This window comes from Emys orbicularis, chromosome 8 (assembly GCF_028017835.1).
Source record: "Emys orbicularis isolate rEmyOrb1 chromosome 8, rEmyOrb1.hap1, whole genome shotgun sequence".
Taxonomy (NCBI): domain Eukaryota; kingdom Metazoa; phylum Chordata; order Testudines; family Emydidae; genus Emys; species Emys orbicularis.
In genome coordinates, this window is record NC_088690.1 from 83,443,676 (window position 1) to 83,464,924 (window position 21,249).

At 43.8% G+C, this 21,249-nt stretch overlaps 1 protein-coding gene across 1 annotated transcript in view; it reads left to right on the forward strand.

Annotated features, from left to right (window-relative positions):
- Positions 1 to 21,249, forward strand: part of SLIT3 (slit guidance ligand 3) — a 798,116-nt gene that overhangs the window by 25,734 nt on the left and 751,133 nt on the right. The window contains exon 2 of the mRNA XM_065410175.1: positions 20,786 to 20,857. Coding sequence (XP_065266247.1) covers positions 20,786 to 20,857 — 72 coding nt within the window. The remainder of the gene's footprint in view (positions 1 to 20,785; positions 20,858 to 21,249) is intronic.

Sequence of the window (21,249 nt, forward strand, 5' to 3'; positions counted from 1 at the left end):
AATTCCCCAGATTCTCTTTGTTCCCCTTTTAAAATATAGGTACTATGTTTGCCTTTCTCCAGTTCTCGGGGACCTCACCAGTCCTCCATGAGTTCTCAAAGATAATAGCTATCGATTCCAAGATTGCTCCAGTTAGTTCCTTAAATACTCTAGGATGAATTTTGTCAGGCCCTACCGACTTACATCTAACTCAGGAGTTCTCAAACTTCATTGCACTATGACCCCCTTCTGACAACAAAAATTACTACACAACCCCAAGAGGGGGGGGACTGAAGCCTGAGCCAGCCCAAGCCCCGCTGCCCTGCGTGGGGTGGGGGGACAAAGCTGGAGCTCCAGTGCCTTGGGTGGGGGGCCAGGGACATATTCCCTAGAGCAGTGGTTCCCAAACTGTGGGTCAGACCCCAAAATGGGTCGCGACCTTATTTTAATGGGGTCGCCAGGGCTGGCTTAGGCTTGGTAGGGCCCAGGGCCAAAACCGAAGCCCGAGCCCAAGGGGCCTGTAACCTGAGCCCCGTCACACACAAGGGATCAACTAATTTTCTTGAATTGAAGCCTTAAACTGGGTGGCAATGTGATGGAGCCACCAGAAAACTGCTGTAAATTGTAAACAGAATTGGCATGTTTCACTGCATGTTGCAGTGCTGTGCACGGCTCCTTCATTTGCTCAGACTGTGAGTGAGTCCTTCCAGTGCAGTTAATCACCAAATTACATGTAATATGTTAAATGAAGTATCTCCTCAGTATAGTTTTATCATTATGCAATAGAGTTAATTATTACAGATGAGTGATGTCCATTTCTGAAGAAACTATGTAGCCCTAGTAAAGCAGGGGAAGGATCACTTGCTGATTGCCTATTCTGTTCATTCTCTCTGAAGCACCTGGCATTGGCCACTGTCAGAAGACTGGATACTGGGATAGATGGACCATTGATCTGATGCAATATGGCCATTCTTATGTTCTTATATTATACTTGTTTAAACAAATTGTATCCTTATTTACTCTATTGAAATACGTAGACAGCTACAAAAAGTGTCTGACAAACTCTTTGTCACATGAGAGTGGGACAGGGGGTGGGTTTAGCAGCTTTATGTGTGACCCTGGATGCACAAATTCACTGTTGTGAATGGGTGGTGTAAGGCCTTGGCTGATTAACCAGACCCAATATTTTTAGGTTTTTGGACAGAACCATGATTTTGGAATAGAATACAAGGCAAATCTGGTAACTTCCATGAACAGGAAAAGGAATAAATCAATATTTTAACTGCTATTATTAAGCCTCGAATAAAAAGGGCAGCACATCTCTGCCATATGTTATCACTTGTGATATAAAAGACCAGTTATGTCAGCTAGCTACTGTCAGCAGTGCATACAGAAAAAAATTATAACCAGGAAATAAAAGGGCTTGATGCAATCCAAAGTTTCAGGTAACAGACTGTTGCCAAACTCAAGTGTTCAAAACACATGAGTAAGGCTCCCATAAGTGAATAACTTAAATTTTAAGATTTTAAAAGAACAATTTGGGGTTTGTTTACTTTCTGGCTTCTGAGCCTGTAGGATTTGGTCATATTTTCAAGCTTTTCTCCTCCCCCATAAAGGGGCTAGTACCTTTTTATTTTGAAATGAAAGTTGAGATTTTCATGAAATAACAGTATTTGGGAGATGGGGCTTTGAGAAAAGCACCAAATATCACAAGGCTCAGGATGAAATTACAAGAGTTGGCAACACTTGGTGACAGTAAACTCTAAGTATGGTGTTCTTAAATAATGTGGTGAATCCACTGAGTATGAATCCTTTGCTGCTCCTCTGGCAGCTGATTGGAGGGTAATAAATTCGCTAAGATCAGCAGGTTTCATGATGTTTGGATTGGGATGGTGGGAGACATGGGATGGGGAAGCTGGGAGGAAGAAGCCTGTTGCTAACGGTGGGCACTGAGCAAGCTAGGTTTCTGGAGCTGCTCGGTGCATTTGAATCTACCTTGGTTTCAGATCAACAGGCTTCGCTTACATAGTGTGAAATTCTAAAAAGCACACCATTATAGGTGGGTCTGACATGAAATTCCTCCTATAGAAACTGGCTTGTAAAGCCCCACGTTTTCCTACTGTTTCGGTGAGGGGCAGTAATTTCTTAATAGAAAGCAAAGATTTTTGTATTGCCTATTGGTTGTTTTGTAGAAACCTAAGATGAGAGATCTGAAATCCATTGGCTTCATGTTACTCTTTTAGAAAAAGCCAAGCTGATAATGATAGTGCATGGGATCGGCAACCTTTGGCATGCGGCTCGCCAGGGTAAGCCCCATGGCTGGCTGGGCCGGTTTGTTTACCTGCCGCGTCCGCAGGTTCGGCCGATCGCAGCTCCCACTGGCCACGGTTTGCTGCTCCAGGCCAATGTGGGCTACGGGAAGCGGCGTGGGCCGAGGGATGTGCAGGCTGCTGCATTTGTGATGTTGACACTGGAACAAGAGGAAGGTGCAGGGAATACCACTGTCCTGTATAAGGGGCAGGAAATTGGGAGACAATTGAAGCTGAAGAAAGCCAACAGCCTGCAGAATGGCAGAGGAGACTTCTCAACATCCCTTCACCCAGGCCTTCCTGCTTCTGGCCAGTCTTTCCTTTACTTCCTGGATCCTAAGTCTTCTAATAGATCTCTTGACCCCCTAATCAGGCCTACCCAGGGCACAATTGTGCATTAGGCTACTTCCTCCAAATAACTCAAGCAACACACATTCTTGGGAACAAAGGTTGTATTGTTTATCAGTGCATTACTACAGATTTTGCTGATTCAAACCACCTGCTGGAATGACAAGTGAATAATCACTTTAAATTTCTCCTGTTTGGCTTTTTTCCTCCACCTGCTCCACAAGGTAACCATCAACTCCGACATGCAGCACCTAAACGGTGGTATGGGTGGGATTTTAGAAGGCAGACTAACAACTCAAGTTGTAAGTTCCCTGCTTGTGAAAGCAGAATATTTAGTAGCACAAAATGGTCAACATCTCTGCATTGTATTTCATGGGAACCATTTGTGGAGTTTGATGCAAGAGAGTCTTCAGTAAACAAGTTCAAACTCTAATACTGTCTGTCCCTCCCTAAGAATGTTTTGGTGATTAGTATAGCACCATTCTCATGCTGCACTACATAGTTTTATTTTACCTGTTACCTAAAGCCTCTGTTGCTGAACTGCTTTGTCTTTAATGAGTACAGGCTACTATCTGCCTCTAGCCCTACATGACAAACTACATTTTCAAGCATGAACTAACAAAGGTTTGTTACCTATGAGGTGAGCAACTCATTCAGACATTTGGATTTAAGTTCTTTCACTTTGATATTGACACACTAGATCAGACCATTGGTTCATGAAGTCTAGCATCCTACCTCCTACAATGTCCAACTCCTGAAGCTTCATCAGCTTACCCCTATCTTGCTTCCCAATTAAGATTTTGGCCTGCAGTTTAGTTCTGTACCATACACTGGAGGGAATTTCTTCCCTGATCCCTGTAGCAATGAGCTTGATCCTTAAAAAATAAGGTGCAAGTAGTTCTACCTCAATATGCAAAAGTATGTTATTCATCACATTATTTAGGCCGTTTTAAAATCTAGCTGCAGTAAAATAATTAAATATATTGTATATATCTATGTATTTAAAGCCCTCTTCTTCTGTTGAATAGCTTTTTGAACGCCATACTGTAAAGAACCAGTAATGGCATCAGCTTGATTTGCAGGAAGGACAATGTTTCATTTCTGAAGCTGAGGAGGGAGGGAAGCAAAATACACCTCTACCCCGATATAACGCGACCCGATATAACATGTATTCGGATATAACGCGGTAAAGCAGTGCTCTGTGCTGGGGGCTGCGTACTCCAGCGGATCAAAGCAAGTTCGATATAACGCCGTTTCACCTATAACGCAGTAAGATTTTTTTGGCTCCCGAGGACAGCGTTATATCTGGGTAGAGGTGTATCTGGGTTCTATTCCTGGATCTGCCACAGTTCCTATGTTACGCAGGTATACAACTCATGCGATACTGTGGCTTAACTTTGTGACTTTTTGCCTGTCTGTTACAGGAGAATCTCATTACTTTCCCTACTTCGCAGGTGTGTTACGAGGCTTAATTTTTCATCATCATAAAGCACTTGGCATTTCTCTAGTGCCTTCAAACAATTACCAGTCTTCAATAACACATTCCACTTTAAATTTATGTTCCCAGACAGTTATGCCAACAATTGCTTTAAGCTTTGGAAAATTGGCCCTTTTAAAATTCCAAATACACATCTTACATATTAGCTGGTGCCATATTCCATTTGCACGAAGTAAATGTAGCCAGATCATGATGACTGGTATCTAGACAACTGATAATGTTTAGGTCAGCAATTCACTCTTCTTTGTCAATCAGAGTGAGGGCCATTATTGAGTTATCCTGTGCTGAGTGCAGGACTTTGTATTAAGAAATCATCATCTATTATTTTTAGAAACTCTAAGGAAGTTTTGTTGCTGGCTGCATGCAATGTCCAGCAAGTGTTCCCCAGGTTCAAGTTACCCATGATAATTTTTTCTTCCCATATATTACTTACAGATGGTTAAGGATCTGTTCATCCTGCTCTCTAGTGAGAGTAGGTGGTCTGTAACAGATGCCCCCAGTACTACTACTTTAGCTTTACTAGGTAGAATATTAATCCATAAGCATTCAAGGTCCTGCAATCCTGAACTATGACTCTAACAGGCAAAGTGTGTCTTTGTTGTAAAGGACCGTTGCTTCTTCCCTTTTCCCATTCTATCCTTACAGAACAACTTCAAGCCATCAATTTTATGGTTCTAGACATAAGAATCATCCCACCAAGTGTTAATAATACCAACCATATTATGTTTCTTTCACACATAACCATCCTCTTGTTTATTACTTAGGCTCATAACATGAATAATTAACAATTAAATGTGTTCTATATGTCCCCTAGCCCTTGAATTTGTCATGTGTGACACCATGAAGATGGTTTATGTATTTGTCTGTTTGTACCACGATGCTGAGGAGATGCTTCCTGCTAATCTCTGAGTGCTGAGGTGAAGAAAGGTGTCCTCTTGCCACTGTTCTATTCAAAGGTCAGGGAGATGGGAAAGAACTCAGAAGGGATGTGGTAATGAGCCCAGGGTGGGCAGACATTACATATCTATATAAGAATGGCTATACTGGGTCAGACCAGTGGTCCATCTAGCCCAGTATCCTGTCTTGCAGCAGTGGCCAGTGCCAGCAGAACAGGGCAATTATTGAGTGAGCCATCCCTGTCATGCAGTTTAATATTTAATTTAATATATGGAGATATCCTATCTCCTAGAACTGGAAGGGACCCTGAAAGGTCATCGAGTCGAGTCCAGCCCCCTGCCTTCACTAGCAGGACCAAGTACTGATTTTGCCCCAGATCCCTAAGTGGCCCCCTCAAGGATTGATCTCACAACCCTAGGTTTAGCAGGCCAATGCTCAAACCACTGAGCTATCCCTCCCCCCAAGTTCCAGCTTCTTTCCTTATTGCTTGCATTAACTCATTAAACTCATTCTTTGCATTATTGATTCAATGGGTCCTTTGAACAGAGGTAAGCCCAGGAGCCCTCCATTTTGAAGAAAGATTGGGGACTGAAGAAGAGTCAAGAGTGTTAAAAGGTGTCAGAGCCAGGCGGGTTTTGAGTTCCAATATGGGACTTTAGTTTATGCCTTTGAGACTTGTATAATAATTACCCTGTGACAAGGGAGTTCTAAGCTTCAGTGCTGGAAAAATACTCTTGAGGACCCTTGAGAAGGGGAAACCGAGGATTGGATGCCTGCAGGAGCACCCCAGGCCAGGAGGGGGTGCTCCAAGATAGTGACCCTCTGACAAAGTTACTGGCACTCAATTGTTATCAAACTCTGTGTGTGCCTTCTTTACACCTTTGGTGGAAACTTGACCCACTTTAAAGTCAATGGCAAAACTCCATTGACTGGAGAAAGTTTGGGATTTTCACCCTTTGTGTTTTCATGTCCTGAGAGATGAGGCTATTTTTGTGTTGTATATTTTAGTTTATCATCACAGCTTCTCAAAGTGTAAAGAAACAGACCAATAAAGAGGTAACTTGCTTCCTTCCAGGAAAAGTTTACTTAAATGGTGCCATTATAGAACTCAGGGTGCTTAACGCTGAGAGGTACAATCAGTCACAAACATGAAGTAACAGGGGCTCAGAAACGGTCTTCATGTTCAATTTTAAAACAGCAACAGCATTGACTATACTGAGCAGTCCAAGGAAGTTTTCCAAAAGGAGGAGTAAAATGTGCTACTAAAAGATGGTATTCTAAATGCACTAATTGTAGGAATGGCCTAGTTAGTTAAGAGCTCCTGATATGAATGTAGAGAAGACCCAAATCTAATCTCATGGCTACCAGACAATATCTTAGAAATTTAAATGGCAGTGACAGAATTTAACAGCAGGTTCTGGTTTTCATGGGCAATCCCACTCCAGAGGCAGATGCAAGAGGTTAACCCTTGAGTTTGGCTGGCATTATTGCAGATGTCTACATAGTTTGTTTTGTACAAAACTGAATTTAAACAGAAACTAACCTGCTATTGCTTTGTGTGGGAGATGAGACAGAATGTGGGAGATGAATTGTTGTTGTGGTTTTGTGACCGCCATGTTGTATTTTAACCTCCATTTTGAATGTAACCTTCAGTGTGGCTTCGAGAATTGATTTTAGTAGCAGGAACTTGACATCCAGTAGAGACACTAAGTTTGGGAAGTTGAGAGAAAGCAATCAAGGACCATCAACACTGAGTCAGTGGCTCTGTCCTACTAATGGTTTGCTGTCATTAGGACCATAGTCTGCAGAGCTGGGGGTCCAGCCAGGGCAACCCCCTGCACACCAGGACATTGTGCCACTTTTGGCCAAATTTTGTGAATTGCATTGTGACCTGGCCCAAGGGGTCGCCAGACTACTCAGGTTTGTACCAGGTTGCAATGCTACTCAGATTAGGAGGGGTTAGATTTAGGGGCTCCTGGGCCAGGGAAGTCAGGCTGCTGGGGTGATAGTGGCAATGGGGGCACTTGAGAGGGGAAGAGTAGGGTCGTGAGGGCGGGGGGAACCTATGGCCTTCTCCCTTTAAATGGCACTCTAAAGCCCTTTATTAGGGCCAGGGACTTTGAACGACTCTGCCTAGAAGCCAGTGGGGGATAGGGAGTGGGGCTGGTATTTGGAAATCTCTAAGCAGAAGTGCATGGGCAGAAAAGGTGAAAGAGGCTGTTTTAAAAGAAGAATGTCCTCTAAGCCAGGAGGGCCGTTCCACTGCCAAAAGGAAATCTGTTAGCCAAGAAGGCTGGAAGGGTTGCCTGGCCTCTGGAATTGGACCAAACCTAGGACTCTTAGGTGTTGAGGTCAGACTTGAGGGGGTTTGTGTTTCAGAGTTTGTTGTTTTCCATAGATCTATAACTCTCTCTCTTCTGCTTTGTAAGAGTGAAAGTTTTTGTGGTTAAATTCCTGGGCAAGTCCATGTGCCTTGCTTTACTGCCACGTTGTCCATGAAGGGTGTAATTAAGAAACCAGACTCTGGGTTGGATATGTTTAAGCAACTGGGGGCTCTGGAGGACTTAGGCACTGATACCAGGGTCTAGGCAGACAAACTGCAGGGCCCCACTGCCCAGAAGGGTGTCCAGACATGGGGTCTGCATCTGGAAATGCACCTGAGATGCTCAGAGCTAGGATCAGTGATCAGTCACTACCCAGATTGAGGATGTTTAGAAGCATGTGTGATTTAGTTGTTGCATCCAACTACAACAGACTGGGGTCCATCCAGAAAATGGGACTGGGAACAGGTTGTGACAGGAGGCATGTGTGGAAGTATGCTCCCATTGGTCTGCTAACAGCTTGCATGCCTTTTGCATCCACCATAAGTGTGCTTGCGAAGGGGCGGGAGAAATACCAGATACTCCTTTATATATACATTTCACACGTTCAGTGTGAGGATGGCTTAGTGATCTGCACTCAAGACTGGGCCCTGGTCTACACTACAGAGTTAGGTCGATGCAAGGCAGCTCCTGCTTACCTAACTCGCCCACTACACCAACTTAATAATTCCACCTCCACGAGAAGCGTAGAGTCAAAGTTGATGTAGTTAGGTTGACACAGCTTCAGTGTAGACTTACATTGACTGTTGCTGGCTTTCAGAAGCCGTCCCACAATGCCCCATGCTGACAGTTCAATCGGTACAAGTGCCTCTGGTGAGGATGTGCACCGCTGACACAAGGAGCGAAGTGTAGACATGCATGAGCAATGTAATTACTGTGGCAGCTGTATGCCGACATAAACTAGGTTGACTTAATTTTGTAGTGTGGACATGCCCTAAGTCATGTACTCCAGCTCTAACCATCTTTTGCTCCTGATTATTGTTTAATATTGCATAATATGAGAAATTGGTATGGCCTTTCATCTGAAGTATTTCTTAAACCTCAATTCTAACCCCTCACACACAAAGTACTGTGACTTTACGGAGGTAAGCAGAATTTAAATTATTTGCACAAGATCAGGTTTGCAAGGCAGTATTGAGAATAGAAGCTGAAAGACTTCAATCTGCTCCCTTTAATTAATTATGGTGTGTGTATATATACAGATGCATGCGCGCACACACACTTGATACTATGACAAATGAGTCTATTCCCCCAGTGATGTGCCTGTATAATTCTCAAGATGAGGGTAGGGTTTTTGGAAGAACAGATTCACAACTTACTTTTTGAAGGGTTTGAGTGGCACAGAAGAGTAACTGTAAACTAAAAATTGTTCAAACTGTGCTGGAGTATAGAAAAATGTATGCAGCTCCAATGCTATTGGAAGATGTATTATGGCATGCATCATGGAATCTTGGAGACACTTTAAAATATTATTTGCATGTCTGGCTTGAGTTCACTAAATTCTCTTCAAAGAGGATTGTAGGATTAAGCAACTCTGAAGAATTCTTGCTTTGGAGCAGGGTTTGCTCCAATTGCGTTGTTTCACTGCTTGCAATAAGTATACACATTGTGTGACTTATTCTTCAGCATATTTACCAAATATGTATCAAATTATATAGTTATTAAAGCGTGGGGAGATATGTCTATGGGTAAAACATCCTTTAAAGTAACAGCTCAGTGTGAGCTTACTTTATTGGTATTCACACAAAATATGCATTCCATGCCATTGCAATCCATGTTTATGTTCCAGCGGAAATCATTCCATTCCATTGTTTGTTTGTTTCTGTTTACATAAAGCTCCCACAACACCTATATTAAAAGTTAATAGTGTTTTTATACTGCCCTGCCTCATATGTTGCATGCCAAAAGAAAAATAAATTAACCCAGAGAGTCATAAGAACCAGCAGTCTTACTAAAATTGGTGTGGGTCACAACCTCAATCTATTCTCCTGCGGGTAAAGGTGAGTAGTGTTAACAGAGCTACTTATGAACCATGAGAGGACAGCTTGGCTCATGACTGCCAGCTTTCCTGTATCATGAGTTATATGGGGTAGTGTTCTCTGAACATGTAACTTCACACAATATTAACAGGGCTTGTGCATGCAGGGTGAAATTTAACATGGTGAAAAAGGGTTGTAGCTGGCCCTGAATGCCAGTCAGATGTAGGACTTCTGCCCCGAGGAGATATTCATCCATAATGAGCATATATTTTTCTGCATGAATCTGTGCTTAAAAAAATTGAGAGCTTATTAATTATAAAGTAAAAGACTCTTTAGACTTGCAGTATAACTTTCCAAGTGTCTTTGAATGGCTTGATTTAAAGAATTTCCATTGAAAGGTACTTTGGTATACTGATATATTTGAAAGCCAATGAAGATTAGAGGTTAAGGTTTAGGTTTTTGCAGCTGGATCAGTAGGATCACCTGCTAGTGATCCTACTGTCACCTACCAAGCTTTTTATAACCTTACCTTAGCCCTTAGTCCATCCCATTCTTTGCTGCACATTGGGCTCTCCACATTTGCCATCCTTGCCTGTCAACTGCCCTTCTCTCCAAATCTTCTCATTTCATGTTGAGGTGCTTGATGTTGTTCAGAACTGTTCATTTCCATGTTATTCGCGGTCTTCCTCTCTTTCTTCTCGTGTTTTCTGGCTTCCATTCAAGGGTGGTATTTGGTAAGCATTCTTTTTCCATTCTCCGCACACGTCCCAGCCACAGATGTCTTCTTTTGTAGATTATTTGTGAGCAGGTACCTCATCCAGTAATTTTTCTGACTTCTTCATCCATCGTCCTATCTCTATATGTTATTCCCAATAGTCTTCTCAGACATTTGTGATGAAATGCATCCAGCTTTTGCATATCTTTCTTGGTAAGTTGCCATGTCTCACTGCTATATGTTGTGATGGTGATCGCAGTTGCTTTGTACACATTCAGTTTTGTCTTGAGGGAGATGTTTTTGAGTTGCCAGATGTTTTTGAGTCTTCCAAGTGCAGCATTTGCCTTCCCGATTCTTCTTCTTATTTCCTCGGAGCTAGTACCATCTTGGCTGATGGTACTTCCAAGATCCGTAAAACTGTCCACCTTCTCCAGTTTCTCTTCTTGTAGTCCCCATTAATGTTACTTTACATTTCTTTGCATTGTATCTCAAACCAATCTTCTCCATTACTACTTTTACTTGGTTTGTGAATTTTTGTAGTCCATTGGCATCTTCACTGATATGAGTGATGTCATCAGCAAAATATAAATCAAATAGCCTTGAATTGTTCCATTTTAGGCTCTATTACTACAACATGCGGTTGAAGAAACAAAACATACCTGCAGGAACCTTGACAAAGCAGTAAAGAAACAATGCAAAAAAGATAAGCAAAATTGGATAGAAAGTAAGGCCTAGTGAAGCTGAAGAAGCAGGGGCAAAAAACAATACAAGAACAGTCTACACAATCCTGAAACAGTTAACAGGATATGGATCAAAATTCAGAAGTGTCCCAGTGAAAGGGAAACAAGGAGAAATTTTGAAAACACAGGAGGAACAAGAAAATTGATGGGTGGAACACTTCAAAGAAGTGGTAAACCAACCAGAACTGGAATTTAACAATGATAAACCATTAGACCTAGATATAGATGTATCTGAGGTAAAAATCGAAGAAGAAGGGGAAAAAAGCATTGCAGAAGCTGAAAAACAACAAGGCACCTGGTTTGGACGGCATTCATCCTGAGATGCTTAAATATGGAGACAAAGACGTGGAATCAGTCATTTGTTTGCTGTGCAACAGAATATGGATGGAGGAGAAAGTGCTGGAAGAATGGACCCTTGGTATCATCATCAAGTTACCAAAGAAAGATGATCTAAACAATTGTTCAAATTGGAGGGGAGTAATACTTCTATCTGTCACAGGAAAAGTATTCGCAGCAGACCTCCTGAACAGAATGAAAAGAAAGATGGATACCATCCTATGTGAACAATCTGGATTTAGACAAGGGAGATTATGCACAAATGCTATTTTCACCCTGAGAAGGATTATTGAGAACACAGTTGAATTCCAAGGCAGTCTTGCCATCAATTTTGTGGACTTTCAAAAGGCAATTGATAGTGTAAACAGAGAAACAATGTGGAAAATTGTGGAACAATATGGAATTCCAACAAAATTAACATTATGAAGAAATTCTATGCCAACTCAAAATGCTACATTAAAATGGAAAATGGATTGAGTAAGCCATTCAGCATCAAGACAGGTGTAAGGCAGGGGTGCATCCTGTCTCCTTTTTTGTTTATGTTAGTCATCGACTATGGATTAAAACAATGCTTTTTATAAAGGAAACCTAAAATGCTATTTTCCCACAAATGCCAGTAGCAAATCACTACAAAGCAATAGTGTTGCATACCATGGATAACAGTGAAAACCTAATTAGATTTGGCTAGCAGGAGTTCATGCCATCTCTTTGGCTTTGTCAGTGGTTCATCACTCCTGAGTGTCTGTGTTAGCACAAAGTTTCAAGAGCTGCGATTGAAAGCATGCAATAAACAATTGCCATCTGAAATTGTAGGTTGGCCTAAATTAACTGAATGGTTCATGAACCCCTGCAATCCTGTTGATGAACCTAATCCAAATTAATAACAAGCTGAAACCAGGAGAGTTTCTTCTGGGCACAGTTGCTTACAAAAAGCTTGCACATCTGTAATTTTGTCTCCAGTAGACCTGGCTGAACAATGAACAAATTGTTTAAGAAAACAATCATTTGTCAGTTAAAAGAAAAGTAGTGTGACTACTCAATCGGCTCCAATGTCCATGAAAGTCAGTGAATTACAGAGGGGAATTTATCTAGCAGGGCAAGAATGCACTGTTGCCTGGCAAATGATGAAACTCAAGTGCGTGAACTGATAAATCACCAACATACAGTAACACAGCTTAAGAATCCCAAAGTTACATTGCATAAAGAGAACATTGGTTGCAAAGGTCTTCCACTTTTGCAGTAGAGTCTAGAAGACTGACTCTGGGTACTAAGGCACTAAGCACTAAATGGTCCATGTGGGCAGTGGGGTTTCTGACTGTTCCTCCCAGCGAAAAGAGCCAAGCCTGGAGGAAGAGTTCTGCTCTGGCAGCTGATAGGCAGGAAACAGTACAAAGAGAGGAGGCAGAGGTCAGATTGTGACAGAGTAAACAGTCACTTGAGAAGAAGGAAGAAAAAACGCAAACCCTTGGAGAAGCTGGATTGGAAGCAACTGTAGAAAGTTTGGTTGGGATTTGGTTAGGTTTGCCTAACCTCTCGCTGCCTAAACTCCCTAGGTGCCTAAGTCTGCACTGGAAAAGTCCCCATGACATCTAAATTGCTGTCGGCATGTGCACAGCTGGCTCAGCACTGGTATCACTGAGCAGCTTGATGCCCAATTCATGTGTAAGCTCCAGTGGGATTCACAACATAGGAATTTCCCTGTGCTTCTCTCCTGCAGGGTCTGATCCAGTAGACATGCTCACAAGCGGCCGTAGAGCATGTCTGCTGGATCAGGCTCCACACACCACAGCTGGAGGAAGTGATTGTGGTGCCCCCCCCTTTATACCCAATAGCCCAGTGGTTAGGGCTTTCGTCTGGGAGGTCGGAGACCAGCGTTCAATTCCCTGCTTCACATCAGGCAAAAGCGGGATTTGAACCTGAGTCTCAAACATCCAGAGTGGGAGCTCTGGCCACTGGGATATTGAGCTTAATGTGGGAGGGGCACCACCTCTCCTGCTCCTTCTCAGTTTGTCTTGGAAAAAGGGCTGAGCTGACTCAGGTGCCAAACTCCAAAAGAGAGTTCATGGCAGTGAATCCCAGCTGAAGGGAGCCACCTCCCTCTGGTCCTGAGTTAGGGTCCAAATCCCCTTTTGAGGAGAGGTGTTTTTGCCACACCCCTTTCCTCAGCACTTCCTTCTGGCGATCTTAGGCAGCTTCCCGCTAACCCTGAATCCCCTTTTTAGGCATCTGTCTCTCCCCATACACTGGGTGCCTAACTCAGTGCTGTAAATTCCACTTGGTGGCAGGGCAGCTAAAAGTTAGGCCCTGCATTGGTTGGCCTGGGCCCCTGTTTGAATCCCACACTTTGTGCCTGTCCTAGGGAAGACAGTGGTCCAGCTGTTGGTACTCACTGTTCTAGTGGGGGACTGGAGCCTTGGCTATTAGTCCTTAACAAAGTCTTCTGAGTGGGGTCTGGGCCGCTATACAATACAGACTCTTCTAACTCGGGGATGAGGAGAAGTGTGCTGTTAAAGGAGTGCCAGGAAAAATGGCTCCAGAGAAGAGAGCACTGATGACAGGACCAGGGTTGCCAACTTCCTAATTGCACAAAACCGAACACCTCTGCCCCGCCCCAGCCTGGTCCCTTCTCTGAGGCCCCGCCCCCTGCTTGCTCCATTTCCTGCCTCCCTCTGTCGGTCGCTCTCTCCCACCCTGACTCACTTTCTCTGGGAGGGAGCTCAGGGTTAGGGCAGGAGGTTGGGTACAGGAAGGGTGAGGGCTCCAGCTGGGGTTGCAGGCTCCGGGAAGGTGTTTAGGTGCAGGAGGGGCTGCAGGGTCCCAGCAGCGCTTACCGGAGCTCCCACGAAGCAGCTGCCAGGTCCCTGCAGCCCCTAGGCACATGGGTGGCCAGGGAAGCTCCGTGTGCTTCCAGGAGCCACACGGAGCCAGCAGGTAGGGAGCCTGCCTTGGCCCCGGTGCGACCGGACTTTTAGTGGCCTGGTCGATGGTGCCAACCGGAGCCGCCAGGGTCCCTTTTTGACTGGGCGTTCCGGTCGAAAACCGGATGCCTGGCAACCCTAGATAGGACCAAGTTGGAGAAGAAGCAGTACCTGGAAAAGGGTACGAGTTTGGTCATGCAAGCTGGGGTTTGTCTTGTATAGTGACTTTGGGGTTGCCAGAAAAGGAAAAAGACTTGGCGCACACTGACCAAAGAGAAATTTATGAGGTAATAGCAGTGAAGGCAACAAAATATATGCAGGTGAAATAAATACTGATGTCTGTTTTCAGAAATGCTGCATCTCTGGTTTAACACTTCTCACCCTTTCTGTCAGGGCCAGATCATCCTGGTCCACCAGTGATTACCTTGTGACGCAGCTCACTAAGGGGACACAAGTGTATGCTTAGAGGAAGCTGGGTTTGCAGACTTGGGAATTGCAGCCATCCAAGGGGATTTGCTTGGGAAGGGAAGGCTCATTCAACAGACTGACAACTTATTCTTGCATATGGGAGAGACAACTAGGACTTATGTTGAGGAATAGAGGACCAGCAGGTACTTTTTGTTCTGGAATTGACTTTATCCCATAATTAGCTCAGGCCAGGGTACTCAGTTTGATTTTGCATTAGGTGATCAGAAGGTTGAATTTAAAATGAGTATAACTACTTGAGACCCTAGGTAAAAGAATACCGTCTTTCTGTGGACAGATAGCTCTGATTGCAGAGTCACTCGAATCCAGCACTCATACTGGCAGGCAAGATCACAGGCCAGACAGGAAGAGGATAAAGAAACCCAGTTATGTTGGAAACATCTCCAGGTGGATTGGTATCTAAAGGAGAGTGGAAGTTTTACAGCTCTGTCACAAGTGGGAAAGATGGAAGCTGGTGGTCAATAACCTCCATATCCAGGGCTTTGGAGCTGTGCTCTGGCTCCGCTCCAGCTCCAAGCAAAAACCTGCAACTCCACTGCTCCGGAGCTGCTCTGCGCTCCAGCTCCGGGCTCTGCTCCAAAGCCCTGGATCATATCAGAGACATTGCTCATTGAGAGACAAATTTGAAGCACAAAGATTTCTTTACCCCATTTTTCCTCCTGCAAACAGCTCACAGAATCATAACCCTTTATTGATCCAGCTGTAGTCATGGAACTGATGAGATGCTGCTACAAGGTTGTTACATGGAGGAGGGAGAAAAATTGTTCTTCTTAACCTCTGAGCATAGGGCAAGAAGCAGTGGGCTTAAATTGCAGCAAGGGAGGTTTAAGTTGGATATTAGGAAAAACTTCCTAACTGTCAGGGTGGTTAAGCAATGGAATAAATTGCCTAGGGAGGTTGTGGAATCTCCATCATTGGATATTTTTAAGAGCAGGTTAGACAGGGATGGTCTAGATAATACTTACTCCTGCCATGAATGCAGGGGTCTGGACTAGATGACCTCTCGAGGTCTCTTCCAGTCCTATGATTCTATGCCTTTACACTGTGATGGGTTCGGTCACAGAGACCCCCTTGGGACTGTAACCTGATGTGCTGAGACTACCTCTGAGCCTGTTTTCTCTGCCAGTTTGGGCGTCCAGAACCCTGTCTTGTTGAGCCAGATACGCTAATCTGCTGCAACATAGGCTCGGGGTCTGACCCACGCCCCCAAAGCTGCAGACTTAACTGAAAAGGGCTTAGCAAGTGCTCCTGTGTCTAGCACCCAGACACCGAGCTCCCAATGGGATCCAAACCCCAAATGAATCCGTTTTACTCTGTATAAAGCTTATACAGGGTAAACTCATAAATTGTCCACCCTCTATAACACTGATAGAGAGATATGCACAGCTGTTTGCTCCCTCAGGTATTAGTTACTAACTCTGGGTTCAATAATAAGCAAAAGTGATTTTATTAAATGTAAAAAAGTAGGATTTAAGTCATTCCAAGTAATAACAGACAGAACAAAGTAAGTTACCAAGCAAAATAAAACAAAACAGGCAAGTCTAAGCCTAATACATTAGGAAACTGAATACGGGTAAATCTCATCCTCAGAGATGTCCCCATAAGCTTCTTTCACAGACTAGACTCCTTCCTAGTCTGGGCCCAATCCTTTTCAGACCAACATTGTGATTTATGGCCTGGGTCCAGCAATCACTCACACCCCCGTAGTTACAGTCCTTTGTCCCAGTTTCTTTCAGGCATTTCTTTGGGGTGGAGAGGCCATCTCTTGAACCAGCTGAAGACAAAATGGAGAGGCTTCCAGGGCCTTTTATATTCTCTCTTTTGTGGGTGGAAACCCCTTTGTTCTTTTGTGCAAAATCACAGCAACAAGATGGAGTTTGTAGCCACCTGGTCAAGTCACATGTCCATGAATGATTTAGCTTTTTGCAGGCCGATGCCACTGTTTACATGTTAGTTTGAACGTTCCCAGGAAAGCTCAGATGTGGATTGGCATCTCCCAAAGTCCATTGTCAGTTAAGTGTTTCTTGATAGGACTATTCTCAGTAAGTGCCCATTCTCAAGAAGCTGACCAAATGCTTCACTGAGGCTACTTAGAATCAAACACATTGAGATACAAATACATAGCCAATATTCATAACTTCAAATACAAAAATGATACACACATACAGACAGCATAATCATAACCAGCAAATTACAATCTTTCTATAGACATCTTACTAGACCTCCTTTGTACAAGATTTGGTGCAACTATAGGATCTTGGTTGCAACAATGATCTATACGGTCACAGTTCATGTCAATAATGTCACATTACACCACCTAGCTTTGCTGTTAAACTGTAACGGCTTTAGTACAGGAATCTATTTGGTACAATTCTTCCATTGAGGAGTATTGTGTATGCTTATGATGCAAAATTTCTACTTAAAAGGTGGGTTATTCCTTTAGTTTGGTAGTAGACCATTTTGACACTTGACATTGGAATCAATATAATTTGGGCACTACAAAGTATTCATTACACAGATTGTCAAGGAATGTGGTTTCATGTTAGAAATGTGTGGTCTTTCTGGTGTAATGCTTAAACAATTACAAATCCTGCTAAAATATTATTTGCTTTTGTTGAGGAGTGGATGGATTAGATTTTTATTGATAAATGTTGGTTAACATTGATTTCTCCATACACACACACACACACAAACTGACAAAAAATATGTCCATAGAAATTAATTAACTGAAGTTACAAATACGCAAAGTATGAAAAATGTTGCTTGAGAATCAGAGTTTGACTTAAGGATATTTACTTTTAATGTTTTGTCATGTGATGTGGACAATTTGTGTTAATGATTATAAAGCATCAGTATCTACTGTCATAAATAATTCTGACCCCCTCTCCATTGTCTAATCTCGGCATAATTTTGGACAACTGTGAACATTTAAATTGATTTAAAAAAAAAAAAGCTTAACCCAGAATTTAGCATCACTTTTTTCCACTATGAAAAACTTGTTTTTAACCAGGGATTTTGCAAGAGGTTTCTCCTGTTTATGGTCATGATCTCAGTCACTAAATAGCTATATGTTGAGCTCTAACTTAAAATCTAACTCAGTTTTCAAATAGGATTTCACCTTTTCCACAGAAAGCAGTTTTTATTGGGTTGAAATATGGTTTTAAATTAGTCTTCTTCCTCTCCCACTGAACCTTCTAAAGGATAAATGATGCAGGTGCCCTATTGTCAGTTCAAAATTTCAGGATTATCCTGAGGTTTACTTCTTATGTTAGAGTATTCTTATACTAGAACAGGGGTGGGGAAATGATGGCCCGGGGGCCGTATCTGGCCCTTCAGATGTTTTAATCCGGCTCTCCAGCTCCCCTCTCCAGCCAGGGAATGGGGTCGGGGGCTTGCCCCACTCTGCTCGTGCCGTGGCTTCACACAGCTTCCGGAAGCAGTGGCAAGTCCCCACTCCAGCTCCTATGCGTAGGGGCAGCCAGGGGGCTCCGCGCACTGCCCCCGCCCCAAGCACCACCCTCTCAGCTCCCATTGGCTGGGAGGAGCTGGAGGGGTGACATGCCGCTGCTTCTGGGAGCTGCTTGAGGTAAGCGCCACCCGGAGCCTGCACCCCAACCCCCTTCTGTGCCCCAATCCCCTGCCCAGCCCTGATCCCCTTCCTGTCCTCCTAGCCCCTTGGTCCCAGCCTGGAGCACACTCCTGCACTCCCAGAACCTGCACCCCCAGCCAGAGCCCTCACCTCCCCCCCCCCCGCACCTCAACCCCCTGTCCCAGCCCAGATCCCCCTCCCGCACCCTGAACTCCTCATTTCTGGCCCCACCCCAGAGTCCGCACCCCCTCCCATACCCCAACCCCAATTTCATGAGCATTCATGGCCCACCATACAATTTCCATACCCAGATGTGGCACTCGGGCCAAAAAGTTTGCCCACCCCTGTACTAGAAGTTGGTCCAATAAAACAGGGGGTCTCAACCTTGTTCTTTCTGAGGCCCCCCAAACATGCTATAAAAACTTCATGGCCCACCTGTGCCACAATAACTGGTTTTCTACATATAAGAGCCCAGGTTGGTGTTAATGCAATGCCCAGGGCCCCATGCCACAGGGGGCACCATGAAGCTAAGTTGCTCAGGCTTCTGCTTCACCCCCAGGTGGCAGGGCTCAGGGGCCCAGGCTTCAGCCCCATGCGGTGGGAGTTCGGCTTTCTGCCCTGGGCCCCAGGAAGTCTAACACTGGTCCTGCTTGGTGGATCCCATGAAACCTGCTCGCGGCCGCCCAGGGGTCCCCAGACCCCTGGTTGAGAACCACTGCAATAAAATATATTACCTCAGCCACCTTGTCTCTTCTCGTATTAATACAGAGAAGAAGATACTTTGACTCCGGAGATGAAAAAATGCAAACATTCTTAGCAGAAACTTGGGAGAATTCTGATCCCCGAAGCTGGAGTTTCTATGCCACAAATTGACTCCCGTCAGTGCAAGGATCTGGTTGCCCTGTTTTCTTAAGAGAGCCTGATATGCTAGGATTGTGGGAAGCTTGCACACTAAGTTAAAGAATGACCCTTAACATTTATGTATTTATGTATTTAACCAACCATATCTAGACACTGTTCTCCATCCCTATCTTAATTTCTCATAAAAACTCAACAGCAATGGAGAATTGTGTACACTATTCATCAAGTACATTAAGATATTCTTTTCAGAGAGGTAACCGTGTTAGTCTGTATCAGCAAAAAGAACGAGGAGTACTTGTGGCACATTAGAGACTAACAAATTTAGTGGAGTGGAGCGGGGACTGGAAGAGGCGGGCCTGGAGCATCCCCTGGCAAAGTCGGCGCCTGTTCTTCTGGGGGGAAGCTGCTGCTGCTGCTGTGCAAAGTGATTCCTAGTGTCCTTGCCTGCAGCGGGCTGTGCCGGTGTGGGATAAGTCAGGGGCACTTCTCAACCACAGTACAGTATTGTACAGTATATAATGCTTTTGTCTGCCCCCCAAAAATTTCCTTGGAACCTAACCCCCCGCATTTACATTAAATGTTATGGGAAAATTGGATTAGTTTAACATAATTTCACTTAAAGTTGCATTTTTCAGGAACAGAACTACAACGTTAAATAGGAGTTACTGTGGCTTGCAAGCAGAGGTGTAAGGCAGCTACCTGTCTGGATGAAAGTACAAGGCAGATGGGGCCGTGAAGAACACTGTACGGGAAGCTGTAGCTAGTATGATTTGAAAGCCAGTGCTGCTTTTATCTCAGGGAGAGATGGGCTGGAGAGAATGTCTGAGGAGCACACTAAGGCTTTTGCTTTACAGGACTGCCCACAAGGGCTTTGGGAGAAATGAGGCTGCAATTAGATGATAGTGGTGTGAGCCTTTGTACCTTTCCATTCTGCTAGCCCTGTTAAATTCTACTACTTTCAGTAACTGCAAGTGCTGCATGGGACTCTGCCAAAGCTAGAGTCAGATCAGTGTTTAGAGTAGCTACAGTGTGGCTTCTTGACTTTGTGGCAAACAGAGCACACTACCAAGAGTGGCTAGTGCACGCAACCACTGAGTGAATCCCTGGAGTGGGGTCAGGTACAGTGCAGTGACTCGTTGTTGTTAAAACTACTCCAGCTCTTTAGAAAATCCCAGCCTAAGGGAGTTAAACACCCACCTCCTATTGAAGCGCAATGTGGTTAAGGTGCATTGAAAATCCCACTCTTTTCTCCCCCCCCCCCCCATCTCCCCAAAAAAACTTAGTTAAAAGTAGCATCACTGGGGGGAAGCAAAATTCATCCGTATTAGTAAATCTTTACTCATTTTATATACTCACTCATATATATACTCATTTTAGATTTTAATAGGAAAACTAGTTTGTACAGTTTTGAGTGCTGATAAACCAGTGATTCTCAAACTTTTGTACTGGTGATCCCTTTCACCTAGCAAGCCTCTGAGTGCGACCTCACCCCTTATAAATTAAAAACACTTTTTAATATATTTAACACCATTATAAATGCTGGAGGCAAAGTAGGGTTTAGGGTGGAAGCTGACAGCTTGCAACCTCCAATGTAATAACCTGGTGACCCCCTGAGGGGTCCCGGCCCCCAGTTTGAGAACCCCTGTGACAAACAAATGCCCAGGTGAACAAGTTGCATTCTCTTCAAACAGAGTTTTGGGCAGCTACTAAAGTGCCTGAACATGAATTTCTGTTTTCTTTTCTTTGCAGGGACTTAGACAGAAATAATATCTCAAGAATCACCAAGATGGACTTTGCTGGGCTGAAGAATCTCCGTGTCTTGTGAGTATAAAACTAGCTTGGCCTTCAAAATGCTGCATTGGACCATTAGCCTCCAAAAATAAGCTGGAAAGATGTGTGCTGCTGATGCTCTATGTACTGTAGAATTGTTTACATCTTCTAGTCGTGAAATAGCATCCACATCAGAGACCCTGTACAGTTTCCATAACTAAAGCATTGATTATAGTTTTAAGCCGTGCCTTAGTACAAGAGAGAAACTCCAAATAATTTAAAATCAGTGTTATTTCATTGGTGTTTTTCTGCTTGGCTTTTAATCAACATTGTGATTAAAACTTTTTTATTTTTGCACTGTAGAATGAATTGTACTTCAGTTAAACCAATTTATCACTATTAAACCACTGTTAAATGGCTCTTTCCATTTTGGGATGGTTTAG